Below are 13,302 nucleotides of genomic sequence, written 5' to 3'. Positions count from 1 at the left end.
ACAACCCAGGCCGGCCCCCAGACGGCATTGGCCGTGGAGCATTTATGGTGATAGGGCCTCTGCAGAAGTCAGGGCATTCTTGCGCTTCATGGAGCAGCACAGAACTGTTGTGAAGGAAGTGAGTTTGTGTTTATACAGGACCTCCCGCCCTCACCTACCGTCAACCAATCATGTCGATGCGGAGCTATAAGGAGCCCTCCGCATTGTTACAGAATTTGAGGAGGCGCACAGTGATGCGCTAGAGAGCTCATTTGTCTCTGCATGCTTCCGGAGGCTCTGCAATTGTGTCACACCATCCATATGGCGCCTCCGACCACATTTTCAGATCAACCATAAATTGGCTTTAAAACCACCACAAAATGTCTACTCTTAAAGCACCCTTCTTCTCAGTCTCCAGCAGGGGAGCCACTACACAGAGTCTTCTTATATTAGCTGAAGTTTGTGCTTTGGTTTTGGAGGATATAGCCTAGCCTAGCATTAGCCTTCTTCACCAGCTGTCCACGGCCACAGAACGGCCCCCACCTTTTGGCACCCAGCGATCATCAGAAGCTGACGAGGACTGGATCTATTGGATCAGTTACAGAGGCCTCTCGCTTCAATGTGTCCTTCAGGATTAGCCTGACCAATGCCTGTCAGCATAAAAAAAAGACACAGCCTAGCTGCTAGATTTGAGGGAAGAAGATTTTGCCATGAGACCCTGCTCTCGTGACCTGGATGCATCTCTAGAATCTACAGGGAGCATCACCTGACAGAACATGGTGGTAAGGTTGATAATTCACCTTAGAAAAAAACAAGCAATATAATCTTTAAAAGTAACCCAACCAATAGGCTAATTTCTTAAGTCTGAGCAAAGGGATATGTTAATTGATTATGACCACTGACACTGCAGTGGACAAAGACACAGGTGTCCTTTGCCAGGCTTTTGACAACGTAGTGATCTGTCTGTATAGCAACACTTGTAACTCAGTGGTTCTACAGACAAATCTATTAGTATTCTGAGCATTCTCTGACTTGTATCCTCTGGGTTATGAGAGAAATGCAATAAAGAAATGAAGAGATGCTCTTTGACTTAGATGTTTTATGAAAAATCATAACCATATAAAGGCTAAGTCTTCCAACATTAAACAGATGTACATTTAGCTTTTTCAAAAGTTACAGGGTAAATGTGGCTTACTCGTCTGAGAGACTAGCTGAGGCACCCAAAGAAGAAGGATCTCCAAGGTATTCAAGGAGTTCCAAGGTGTGTGGTTCGACACACATCTATATGGGAGGAGGAAAACCCTTCATGGTATCAAGAAACCTTCTCTAACCGTGCTTCTCCATGTCCTTAGTCCTCCCCCTAGTGGGTAAAAAGGGAACTTTCCCATTGGCGAGAGAAGAGAGGGGGAGGGGAGAGCCATATGCAGAGCTCCGCCATTTCGTAACCAGATTGTTTACTGACACAACGTGGCCAACGCTGCATTTTTCCACTAGGTGGGGGACATGGAGCCAGGATTTGCGTGGGTGGGGGGATGGGAGCTCAAAGGCAGATCCACCTATTGGTACTAATAAATAATTAGCGCACATGAGAAAAGACAGATCAGAATCTTTACAAATGTAGGCTACATAATAAAATCCTGTACAAAAATATATAACTAAACCCAAACAAATTCTGAGATACTGTAAAAAAAGAAAAAAGACAGGCTTTTAAAATGTTAATATCAGAGTCAGACACTGTCATTTAAAAATGACTGTGCATCTATCTGCCAAGTATTTCTTGCCAAAAATCTATCTAATTGCAGTGAGGTCAGCCTATAGGCCTAGCTATCTTGGGTTGTTTCCGATGCCAGACTCCTGAATTAGGCTCGTCTAGCTAATGAAAGGTGGTGAACGATTAGAAAACATCTACTAATACAGTCCAGCATAGTAAACAACAATTACGCCTTCTCCTATTGCAGGTGTTAAGACTGCCCATGAGAGCAACACCTGAAAGGAAAGTTGGTAGCATGAACAAACAGTGAGGAGTTTGGATTTACACCAAACTGAAAAATCAACTATTGTTACCAAGCCATTTTGAGTGTAAAATGCAGGCACCATCACACTGGATAGTGACCATGGTGCGGGACAGCACTGAGGCTAGGCTATTATAAAGACCTGGGTCCCGAGGCTGACTATTGCACAGAATTATCCTGAAGTCATTCCTCTTTCTTCTGTTTCTATCCAATGGCTTTGACCATATGGGACATTTTCCCTGCAGTACCTCATTGGCCATTTCCTGAGGAAGAGGGTAAGGCTGCAGAGGGAAAAAGAGAGGATTGAAAAGAGGATGGGTCTCAGTCCTAGAGTGCCTGCCTGGCAGGAAGGAGAACCAGTCGAGATTACCAGGAAGTCCAATCTCTGCCCTGCACGCAGTCATCTCCAGCCTACTGTAGCCTGCTCCTTTCCCTTGTGTCAATGATCAAAGCACAGCTAATGAGTCCCTTTCGCACAATACGCAATCAGTCCATGGACATTTCTCAAACAGCAGGATTGGCGAAACACCTCGGTGAGACAAAAAATACATTTTTCTAGCCTCTGACCCAGGTGAACACAGTGCATTACTAACCATTTCACCATAGGGTAGTAGAGGTTTGCTTCCATATGCAATGTTGCAATCAAAGATCACATAAGGCTGAAAAGTCCTTGATTACTGATCAAGCGCTCTGTTCAAGCCCTCTGTCATGGACTCTGAAGACTGGCTGCACCTCCCAGGGGCCAAAGAACTGCCTCCTCTGAGCAAAGACCAGACCAAGCAACCGATGACAGATTAGCAGCCTAAATGTCAATGGCTGAGACGACAAAGCCACAAAAAAATACATGGAAATACAGAGCAAGTTCAATGTGTCTCGACAGAGGACGATTCAAAAGCAACCAAGGGGAAAGTGTAGGCTAACGTCTCCTTCCCTGTGGTAAATATGCACTTGCAGCAAGCATCATACCTGCTTTCTCCTGATGGGCTCCATTGAGGAGAGTGGTTGAGAGGGACAGAGAGAGCGAGCAAGAGAGAGCGGGAGTCTCGAACGGATTATTCCTCTTTTCCTTGTCCTCCCCACTTGCACACATTAATCTTGTTGGTCATGTGACCCAGCAGCTCCCTCTGTTGGTCTCTCTCTTCAGAGGGCTTCCGCAGAGCATGCTCAGTCAGTTCAAATTTCAGTGGCTCTTTTTCCCCCGTCTCTCTCGCTCGCTACCTGTTTGCTAATGAATGCGCACAGCCATTTCAAGAACAGCCACAAAAAAATGAGGAAAGGTAGCTAGGCAAGGGGGGCCAAAAAGGAGAGCTGCATGTAAGTCAGAACCCTAAAGACCCAACATATGCTCTCCTTCACAAGGACGAACAGCCCCAAATGTAACCAACATGGGAGCGACTTTCAACCATCTTACTTCTGTCGAGGCATTGGTCTCCACAGAGCCTCAGGGCAGGAAAAGGAGAAGCTAACACACAATGATATCAGGCCTAAGCAACTCAACTACTGTAATGCACCTGTGAAATAGCCTAATGAGGCCCACTTCACTGTATAGGCTAGGAGAGGACAGAAAAGGCCTCTAGCTCTCACTGTTCTCTGACATGAATCAGACAAATCTCATGTTAATTCTATTGAACAAAATAATTGAGCAATGACCAGGGGCAATAACAGAAAGGATAGCTCGAAGATGAGGACAATCTCTGAAACATGACCATAACCCCCCAAAAATTACGTCAAAAGCATGGGCACTGCCGATGATCTGTTGCTACCTTCTGGCGCAATAATTTTTCCGTTTGTGTATAATTCATAACACCAAAGCTTATTCTAGGATCTACTCCAATCCCATTGATTCACACTGCTGGGTAACTGGTCCACCTCTCGAGAGGTGAAATGCATTATCCGTGCATAGTCAGGAGCTCTCCCTCTTCCTACTCTTGCTTCCTCTCCATCTCTAAAGGGTGGGAGGCATCAAAACTTCCTCTCTGACTACGGAATTAATTTCTTATCCTCAGGCTGAAAACCACAGGGCAACACCACACAATACCTCCCAGAAGAACTGGGGAAACTAGCACATATATCACAATAACACAGGGTCTTCCTCTGATTTGATATGCACACTTGTTTTCCCCATCCTCTTTTTCACCTCTCCACAGTAACATTTTTTCATTTGTTGTGGTAAATGAAAACACCAGAATGAATTGTTTCCCGCCAAGCTGATGTGAAAAGTATTTCAAGGGAGGATAATATAGAAACATCCCTTTTCTCAGAGATAGTTTGATAAGGACACTCAAGATCTGGCACACGGATCTAGTCTTTCAGAATGTCTAATCGCTATTCTGGGATTCCCTGTTATGAGTGGAGTGGCTTGAATTTTTCCAAAAACTTTCCTAATAACAAAACTTTCTCCAGAACATGAAGATAATTAGCCTACATAGGCTGGGAACTCAACGGTGCTCAACACTTCTGCCCTCTGTGTTCATGTTGCTCTATTTTCATGATGGTTTCAGGCTGTCAACATGGCACCACAAAGCAGAGAGTCAGTCTACTGCGCATGCTCAGTAGAAGGCATCTCAGCCATTTTGAAGCTATGAACTAGCCAAGTGGCAAGCGGTGGAATAGGATCTGATAAACTCTGGCAGTCCCTTCTCTCAAAATAGTCCATCTTTACACATCGCTGAACAAAAAAAATCTGTTTCCGTTTTCAGTTGACAGGAATCAACTTGTTTTCTTCTGCCTCGATAGAGCCGACGCAGGAAGAGAACAAGAAGGGGAGAGAGAGAAAGAGTGCATGAATGAGAGCAAGAGCATGATGGAGAGAAAGAGGTAGCGAGAGAGAACGAAAGAGTTGTTACAGGAGCTCTAGCCAGGATAGGATCTCTGTCAGTCTACTAGCAGCAGTGTATGCTACCACACACCCACAGAAAGCAGGGGGCCTACTGCCAATGATACATTTAGTCCTTATCTCTTCTGGCTAAAGCCACTACGATGAGTAGAACCTATGCACATGCATGGCAATTGAGGCTACCAGACATCACAAGTACACTAAAATAAACTATGCTAAAAGCCTTGAAGAAAAGGACACGACAATTACTCATCTACATTTGGACAGTTTCTACTGTACTCGTCTGCCATCACACAAGTTATCATATTTTAACACCACATCTGCAATAAAACATAGCACCATTAGTTGCAGAGGTGGGAGGATTCTCAGGATTACATGCAATGTTTTTAGGAGAGCATACAATTCAGCTAGATTTGGAAAGATCAATGCTGTTCATTGGGAACAAAGTCCTTTCCCAGATCAGCCCCCATTAATTAAATCAATGAGTCAGAGTGGAACACAGGACTTCTGCTAACCTGTCCCTGCTGAGCTGAGCTCCTGGGGTGGATGTGGATTTCAGGCCCCTCTACATGGAGCGTTCAGATGATAGTCCCTCAGTCTTTACCACAGGAATGTGGCTTAGCAATAGCCACATACTAGGCTATAGGCAGCTGATCAAGTCTTGCTGGTGATCTGGTTCCCGTGATTGATACTAGAGCATTTTTGGTCTACAGGTAAAAGACATGGCCCAGTCTGTGGAACGTTGACACAATTACATCGATTAGCCTAATTAGCCAATTAAATATTCCATTCGTCCATCATGAGTTTTCGCTTAAAAACAAAGAGACAAATGAAGGATATTCAATTCCCAAACTGGTTGCAGAGAATACTTAAAAAGGACAGAAGTCAGGCATTGATAGACAACACGATCCATGTGAGCAAGCTCCATTTGAAGATACTTGAAAATGGAGATTGTTATAATGCTGTCCTTTTTTCTTTAAGTTGAGCCCCCAGGCAACCATTGAAGTACCTGGATAAAGCAGTGAGTGTCCATTAATGGGGTAGGGAGAGGGCGAGAGTTGAGCTCCACACTCCAACATCTAGCTTCCCACACATGCAGCGTCCCAGCTCAGGTCACATGACCAACTCTCAGTATAAAGCTCTGCCATGGCCCTTACTGGGCATGCTCAGATGGAGCCCTGCTGTTCTTCATGGAGAAGGAAGAGGAAAAAAAACATTGCAGCCATTTCGTGAAATTATATCAAGAGACAATGGGTAAATTGTCAAGGGGTCTAACATTTCAGAATGTTCATGTCTAGTCATGAAATCATACATTTTTACACAATCAACCGGTGACACACAATCCAAAATATTATTTTCTGTTAATAATCACATCAACAATATTATCCAGAGGATTTAGGATTAGGATGGCCGGAAAAGTTTTTGGGGTTGAATATCAGGGTAACATCTGACCAAGTCTTTCATACTAGATCTAGCATACATTTGCACGGAGCCTCTGAAATAGCCTAAATCTTGTTCACTTACCTAAAAGAAACAAGGACTTTAACAATGCACATGTCTAAAAATACAAATTATACTGCCCTACGTCCATCTACCCTATTAAACTACCCTACGTAGCCTAACGCAATAATCACTTTCCAGTCACAAACTTGGACCCCTCCAGGGGCCAAGAAGTTCACAATTCTTTATTTGGATAAACTATACTGAGGTAGGCCTAAAACGAAGAGTCCAGATGGGTCATTGTCAGCTGTTTTGTACAGATTAACACTAACAAGATATATTGCCCAACAACCTGAATGGTGTTGATAACTGCCTTATGATCAGTTGACAGCATCTAGAATTACATTGATTAAATTGCTTGCATTGCAACACAAATTATCTGTAGAACACAGCTATACTCACTTTACATTAAATCATTGTACAGCTGCTGGGTTTATTTAATTAAAAAGTAGCCTGAACCAAAAATAGGCTTCCCCATTAAATAAGTGTTTCACCGAAAAGAGGCATTGCATATTTTCCGTTCAAGAGTAGGATCTGTGTAGATGATAAGCTGCATGCTCTATCATGACCCAAAAAACAGGAATATGAGGCTTTTTCCATCACACACAGTCTTCAATCCAAGCAAGATCGATAAGATACATCCCAAAGATCACCCTCTCCTTTTGCCACTTCAGATATCAGTGGACGGCACTTCAGCCAACTCACACCTGAATTAGCTAAACCCACACATATCCTACCTGCACATCACAGGCTACAATAGGTTTAGGCTACATACAGTTTGTGGCTAAAACAATGAGTTATCAGTTACCTGACAAATCTATAAGATAGAAGGAAATAGTGTGATAACCACAACATGGGTGAATGAATATATTGAGAAATAAAGACCAATGATGTCCCCATTAGACCAAAACAGAAGACTCCCAGTATAAGGTTGCAGTAATATAGAATGTTTACACCCCACCAGCCAAGCCCACCCCACAGTGCACCATACCTTTGTCTGTCAACAACAGAGAGGCCGTGCCTTCAAGGAGCTGAGCTGACGCCATAAGAGTGGGTCGTTCCTGTGAAGCTCAATGAGGCCTAGTTGTCTGCTCTGTTCAGTACCCAGTCTATACAGCAGGAGCAGCAGAGCTCAACTCGGTGCTGAGCATGCTCACTGATGCCCAACATCTGTCAGTCAGAGAGAAAGGGAAGGCAGCAGGGAAGAACTAGCTTTCCTGGCTAACAATGATCAAGAGGTGAAACCCTCCAGCGGTATCCCTGTTTACCCACACCACCACCAGTCTGACTTTCTTGTATAATCAATACACTTCTCTTTAGCAAATGTTTTACTTCTGTAAATAAATAATTTGTTGAATAATCATTTTAAGATTAATCTCTCGACTAATGTTTTCTAATGCTCTCATCCAAAATGCCGGCAAATGGCCGAAACAACTAGCATAGAGCCAAGTTAGGTCAGGCTCTCTCTCTTTGCCCAATAGAGAGCTTTGTCAAACAACAAAGAAGCCTCCGGGGCCCTTCTTTTAGGGAGCCACCACCAGGGCCTTTAATGAGAATTTAAGCCTACACACTTACAAGAGTAACCTTCAAAGCAAGGTAGGATAAGGCAACATGTCAGTAAACCATCAAATGTGTTCTTGATTCACAGAGAAACCAGTCTAAACAACATGGACAACATCCACTCCTCTGTGTTCCCTGCCAAAGCGGTCTCCATGGGCATGGCGTGTAGGATATTGTATACGTATATATATACTGGCACGTGTAGGATATTGTATACATGAAAAAAAACGTGTTGCCTATGTGGCTCTGGACCTATAATTAATGGATTTTTGGGTGCAGAAGACAACTGAGGATTTAGAAGATTAATCCCTTTCAACAAGCCAGATGCACGTTGTCCCTCACAAAACTGACATTCAAGTTCTCAAACAGAGTAAGTGGGAGAAATAGTCTGAGTTAGTTTATCCCAAACCCCTACAACTCATCCAGAACGCCGCAGCCCGTCTGGTGTTCAACCTTCCCAAGTTCTCTCACGTCACCCCGCTCCTCCGCTCTCTCCACTGGCTTCCAGTTGAAGCTCGCATCCGCTACAAGACCATGGTGCTTGCCTACGGAGCTGTGAGGGGAACGGCACCTCCGTACCTTCAGGCTCTGATCAGGCCCTACACCCAAACAAGGGCACTGCGTTCATCCACCTCTGGCCTGCTCGCCTCCCTACCACTGAGGAAGTACAGTTCCCGCTCAGCCCAGTCAAAACTGTTCGCTGCTCTGGCACCCCAATGGTGGAACAAACTCCCTCACGACGCCAGGACAGCGGAGTCAATCACCACCTTCCGGAGACACCTGAAACCCCACCTCTTCAAGGAATACCTAGGATAGGATAAAGCAATCCTTCTGACCCCCCCCCCCCCCCCCCCCCTTAAAAGATTTAGATGCACTATTGTAAAGTGGCTGTTCCACTGGATGTCATAAGGTGAATGCACCAATTTGTAAGTCGCTCTGGATAAGAGCGTCTGCTAAATGACTTAAATGTTAAATGTTAATGAAGATGGTGCAGAGGGCTGCCCCAGTCAATGGAAGGAAGCTGTCCGGTGCTGAGGGACTGTACCCGAGTAACATGTCATTCGAGCTCCCTCTGTCGGATAACAGCGGATTATGACAAAATTGCAAATGTACATGAGAGTTTGAGTAGATGTTACCCAAGTCTGTTGACATATTGATCATATTACTTTTGTACGGCCCATATGAGCTAAGCATTCGACATTGTTGGTTAATAAGTCAACACAGGGTGGTGGAAAGTGCGTGCAAGCTAGCTTTCTACAATAATCACGTCTGGCTAAGTTACACTGTAGCTATCTAACAAATCCCCATGCTTCCCTGTGCATACAAACTTTGCTATTCTGAAACGTTAGCGATTCTTTTTAAAAAGTCACCAGATTACTATCTTGTGTTATATTGATCTCAAAATGTTTCGTTACTAACCCCCACAGTTAGCTAGCGAGTAGGAGTTCCACGCTAGATGGCTAGCTATATTCTACATGCTCAATATAGAACTTTTGATGTCTCGTACAGCTAACACCAGCAACACTACTGGAAGTTTGATTTGAGAGGAAACTTGGCTTTATTCGATGCTATTAGGTACAGAATAAACTGTCCAGAATAATGTCGCTTGCTGCCTACCAAACAGACGTGAAAAACAATTCCGTAACTAAGTTATATAAATGATAGTTAACTACATCCTTGGCCGAAAGCCTTGCTTGGACCCAATATACTGATGACTTGTACACATCCTACATAACTACTACAGTACTGTACACATTTTATACTCATACTGTCTATACACAACATAATATACATAGCTATACATTTGTCCGTGGGGCGACGCACAATTGGCATAGCGTCGTCCGGGTTAGGGGTTAGGGAGGGATTGGCCGGTAGGGATATCCTTGTCTCAGTATGTAAAAAATGTAATAAATTGTATGCACTCTACTGCAAGTCGCTCTGGATAAGAGCGTCTGCTAAATGACTAAAATGTCAAATGTAATTTATTTTCCGAACTCTGACATGGCTCGTTCTGATATTTCTTAGTTCCTTTATAATTGTTAGGTTGGGTATTACTGCACTGTTGGAGGTAAGAACATAAGCATTTCGCTGCACCTGCGATAACAGCTCCAAAATGGGTACGTGACCAATCCAAATTGATATATAGTTATCCCCAGCCATGGCTACTCATGTTCGCTAACATTAAATCTAACGTTAGCTAGCTTGCTAAGCGAATCAGCTGCCTAGCAGGTCCCAGCATGTGGGCCAGTGGAGAAACTGACTGATCTTGCAATAGCATATGCAAAAAATTAAGTTGTAATACATTGCAAGAGTTAAACTAATTACAATAACGTAATGTACGTGTTTTGCACAGGCAAGCCAGACGTGAAGAGACGGATAGTAATAAAGCCCTGACAATTGTATGACTGATACCACAACGACAGCGCTGAATACATCAACTTGCACAATTCAGATTCAAGGGCCGCGCATCCTCCCAACGACACAAGCTCATTCAATCGCCATACCAACACAAAAGCTCAGGATAGAGCCGGGCGGGCAGTTTGAAATTGACTGCAAGCATAGGTCTCACTACAGTTACCCAAGTTTCGCGTTCTTTCGCTAAAACGATTACATGTGTTGCTACGGGCAAGCCCACATATTCATACAAACCCCCCCCCCATCTGATGGAAATCAATCTTGACGTAAATGTGTCTCTCGCTTACCTCGGCTTGCACGGAAGCCATGGCTCTTTTTGCCTAAACAGTCTCCGCCCACTTTACTCTTTACGTCATCACATTCGTTTCCCTGACGTGCAGAGGAGGCTAATGGTTAGAAGGGATACAGCTTTTGTCAAATTATTAACGTAAAAAATATCAATTTGGGGAATTTTTGCTTACTCTAATCGTTTTCCTAACCTTAACCTAATTCTCCTAACCTGATACGTTAATTCTCCTAACCTGCTATGAATTCAAATATGACGTAAATTAATATATATATAAAAAAAATGTTTACCCCTTTTTCTCCCCAATTTCGTGGTATCCAATTGGTAGTTACAGTCTTGTCTCATCACTGCAACTCCCATACGGACTCGGGAGAGGCAAAGGTCGAGAGCTGTGCGTCCTCCAAAACACAACCCAACCAAGCCGCACTGCTTCTTGACACAATGCTCGCTTAATCGGCAAGCCAGCCACACCAATGTGTCAAAGGAAACACTATACACCTGGCAACCGTGTCAGTGTGCATGCACCCGGCTCATCACAGGAGTTGCTAGAGCGCGATGGGACAAGGACATCCCTGCCGGCCAAACCTTCTCCTAACCCGGACGACGCTAGGCCAATTGTGCACCGCCCCATGGGTCTCCCAGTCGTGGCTGGCTGTGACAGAGCCTGAACTCAAACCAGGATTTCTAGTGGCACAGCTAGCACTGTGATGCAGTGCCTTAGATCTCTGCGCCACCCAAGTCTGACGTTAATTTGACAAAAGCTGGATCCCTTCTAGCCAAGACCGCTCAGGAGCCGTCTGTCACAGAGAAGATGGAGAGAGATGGATTATAGCCCCTTTTGCCCTTTACCAATTGAACAAAAGGGGAAACAACTATGCGAGAATGCTGGTTATAGACTTCAGTTCAGCGTTCCACACCATAGTCCCCTCCAAGCTCATCAACAAGCTAGGGACCCTGGGACGGAACCCCTCCCTCTTCAACTGGATCCTGGACTTCCTGACATGTCGGACCCAGGTGGTGAGGGTAGGCAACAACACCTCCACCACGCTGACCCTCAACACGGGGGCCCCTAAGAGGTGTGGTGCTTAGTCCCCTCCTGTACTCCCTGTTCACCCACAACTGCGTGGGCGCACACGACTCCAACACCATCATCAAGCTTGCTGACAACACTATGGTGGTAGGCCTGATCACCTATGGCGAAGAGTCAGCCTACAGGGAGGAGGTCAGAGACCTGGCCGGGTGGTGCCAGAATAACAACTTATCCCTCAACGTAACCAAGACTAAGGAGATGATTGTGGACTACAGGAAAAGGAGCACCGAGCACGTCCCCATTCTCATCGACGAGGCTGTAGTGGAGCAGGTTGAGAGCTTCAAATTCCTTGGTGTCCACATCAACAACAAACTAGATTGGTCCAAACACACCAAGACAGTCGTGAAGAGGGCACAACAAAGCCGATTCCCCCTCAGGAAACTAAAAATATTTGGCATGGGTCCTCAGATCCTCAAAAGGTTCTACAGCTGCAACATCAAGAGCATCCTGACCGGTTGCATCACTGCCTGGTACGGCAATTGCTCGGCCTCTGACCGCAAGGCACTTCAGAGGGTAGTGCATACGGCCCAGTACATCACTGGGGCAAAGCTGCCTGCCATCCAGGACCTCTACACCAGGCGGTGTCAGAGGAAGGCCCTAATAATTGTCAAAGACCCCAGCCACCCCAGTCCTAGACTGTTCTCTACTACCGCATGGCAAGCTGTACCGGAGTGCCAAGTCTAGGACAAAAAGGCTTCTCAACAGTTTTTACCCCCAAGCCATAAGACTCCTGAACAGGTTACCAAATGGTTACACGGACTATTTGCATTGTGTGCCCCCCCCCCCCCCCAACCCCTCTTTTACGCTGCTGCTACTCTCTGTTTTATCTTATTTGCATATTCACTTTAACTACACATTCATGTACATACTACCTAAATTGGCCCGACCAACCAGTGCTCCTGCACATTGGCCACCCGGGCTATCTGCATTGTGTCCCACCACCTGCCAACCCCTCTTTTTACTCGTCTGCTACTCTCTGTTCATCATATATGTATAGTCACTTTAGCGATACCTACATGTACATACTACCTCAATAAGCCTGACTAACAGGTGTCTGTACATAGCCTTGCTACTCTTTTTTCAAATGTCTTTTTACTGTTGTTTTATTTCTTTACTTACCTACACACACACACATACCCTTTTTTTCCGCACCATTGGTTAGAGCCTGTAAGTAAGCATTTCACTGTAAGATGAAATGTTGTATTCGGCGCAAGTGACAAATAAACTTGGATTTGATTTGACATGCAATACATATTTCATGTTGTCCTCATTATATCCTGTTTATAAAAAAGGAAGAAGGAAAAAGGAACATAGATTCTAACGGCAGCTACTGACTGGCAGTAAAAATTTGTCTAACATGCTGACCACACCGCTCACGTCGGGTGCGCAAGCGTTGCAAAATAAATGTACACATAAATATTATTCAATCATTGGAACCACACTACTTGCGCGCGTCAACGGTCATCTGCATAGCCAGGTGCTAAAATAGAACTTGGTTCTATTTGTGACACTTGATACTCTGCAAGTCCCGCCTCTCCCATCTCCTCATTGGTTTTAAGGAGCATATACCCATGTGGGTGATTGAAAGATGAACTGAGAGCCACACTCCAATCCAGTTGGTGGT

General features: G+C 44.7%; 1 protein-coding gene across 8 annotated transcripts in view; it reads right to left on the bottom strand.

Annotated features, from left to right (window-relative positions):
- The window catches only part of LOC129818345 (histone-lysine N-methyltransferase EHMT1-like), a 32,849-nt gene extending 22,152 nt beyond the window's left edge, over positions 1-10,697 (bottom strand). The window contains exon 1 of one of the 8 annotated variants that reach the window (XM_055874143.1): positions 10,590-10,697. In XM_055874143.1, coding sequence (XP_055730118.1) covers positions 10,590-10,610 — 21 coding nt within the window. In that variant the 5' untranslated portion in view covers positions 10,611-10,697. The other 7 variants (XM_055874140.1, XM_055874144.1, XM_055874142.1 and 4 more) reach the window with 7 other exon arrangements.
- Positions 10,698-13,302: the final 2,605 nt, after the last annotated feature.

This window comes from Salvelinus fontinalis, chromosome 21 (assembly GCF_029448725.1).
Source record: "Salvelinus fontinalis isolate EN_2023a chromosome 21, ASM2944872v1, whole genome shotgun sequence".
Taxonomy (NCBI): domain Eukaryota; kingdom Metazoa; phylum Chordata; class Actinopteri; order Salmoniformes; family Salmonidae; genus Salvelinus; species Salvelinus fontinalis.
The sequence above is the reverse complement of the archived record's forward strand: the minus strand, read 5'-3'. Positions and strand labels throughout refer to the sequence as shown.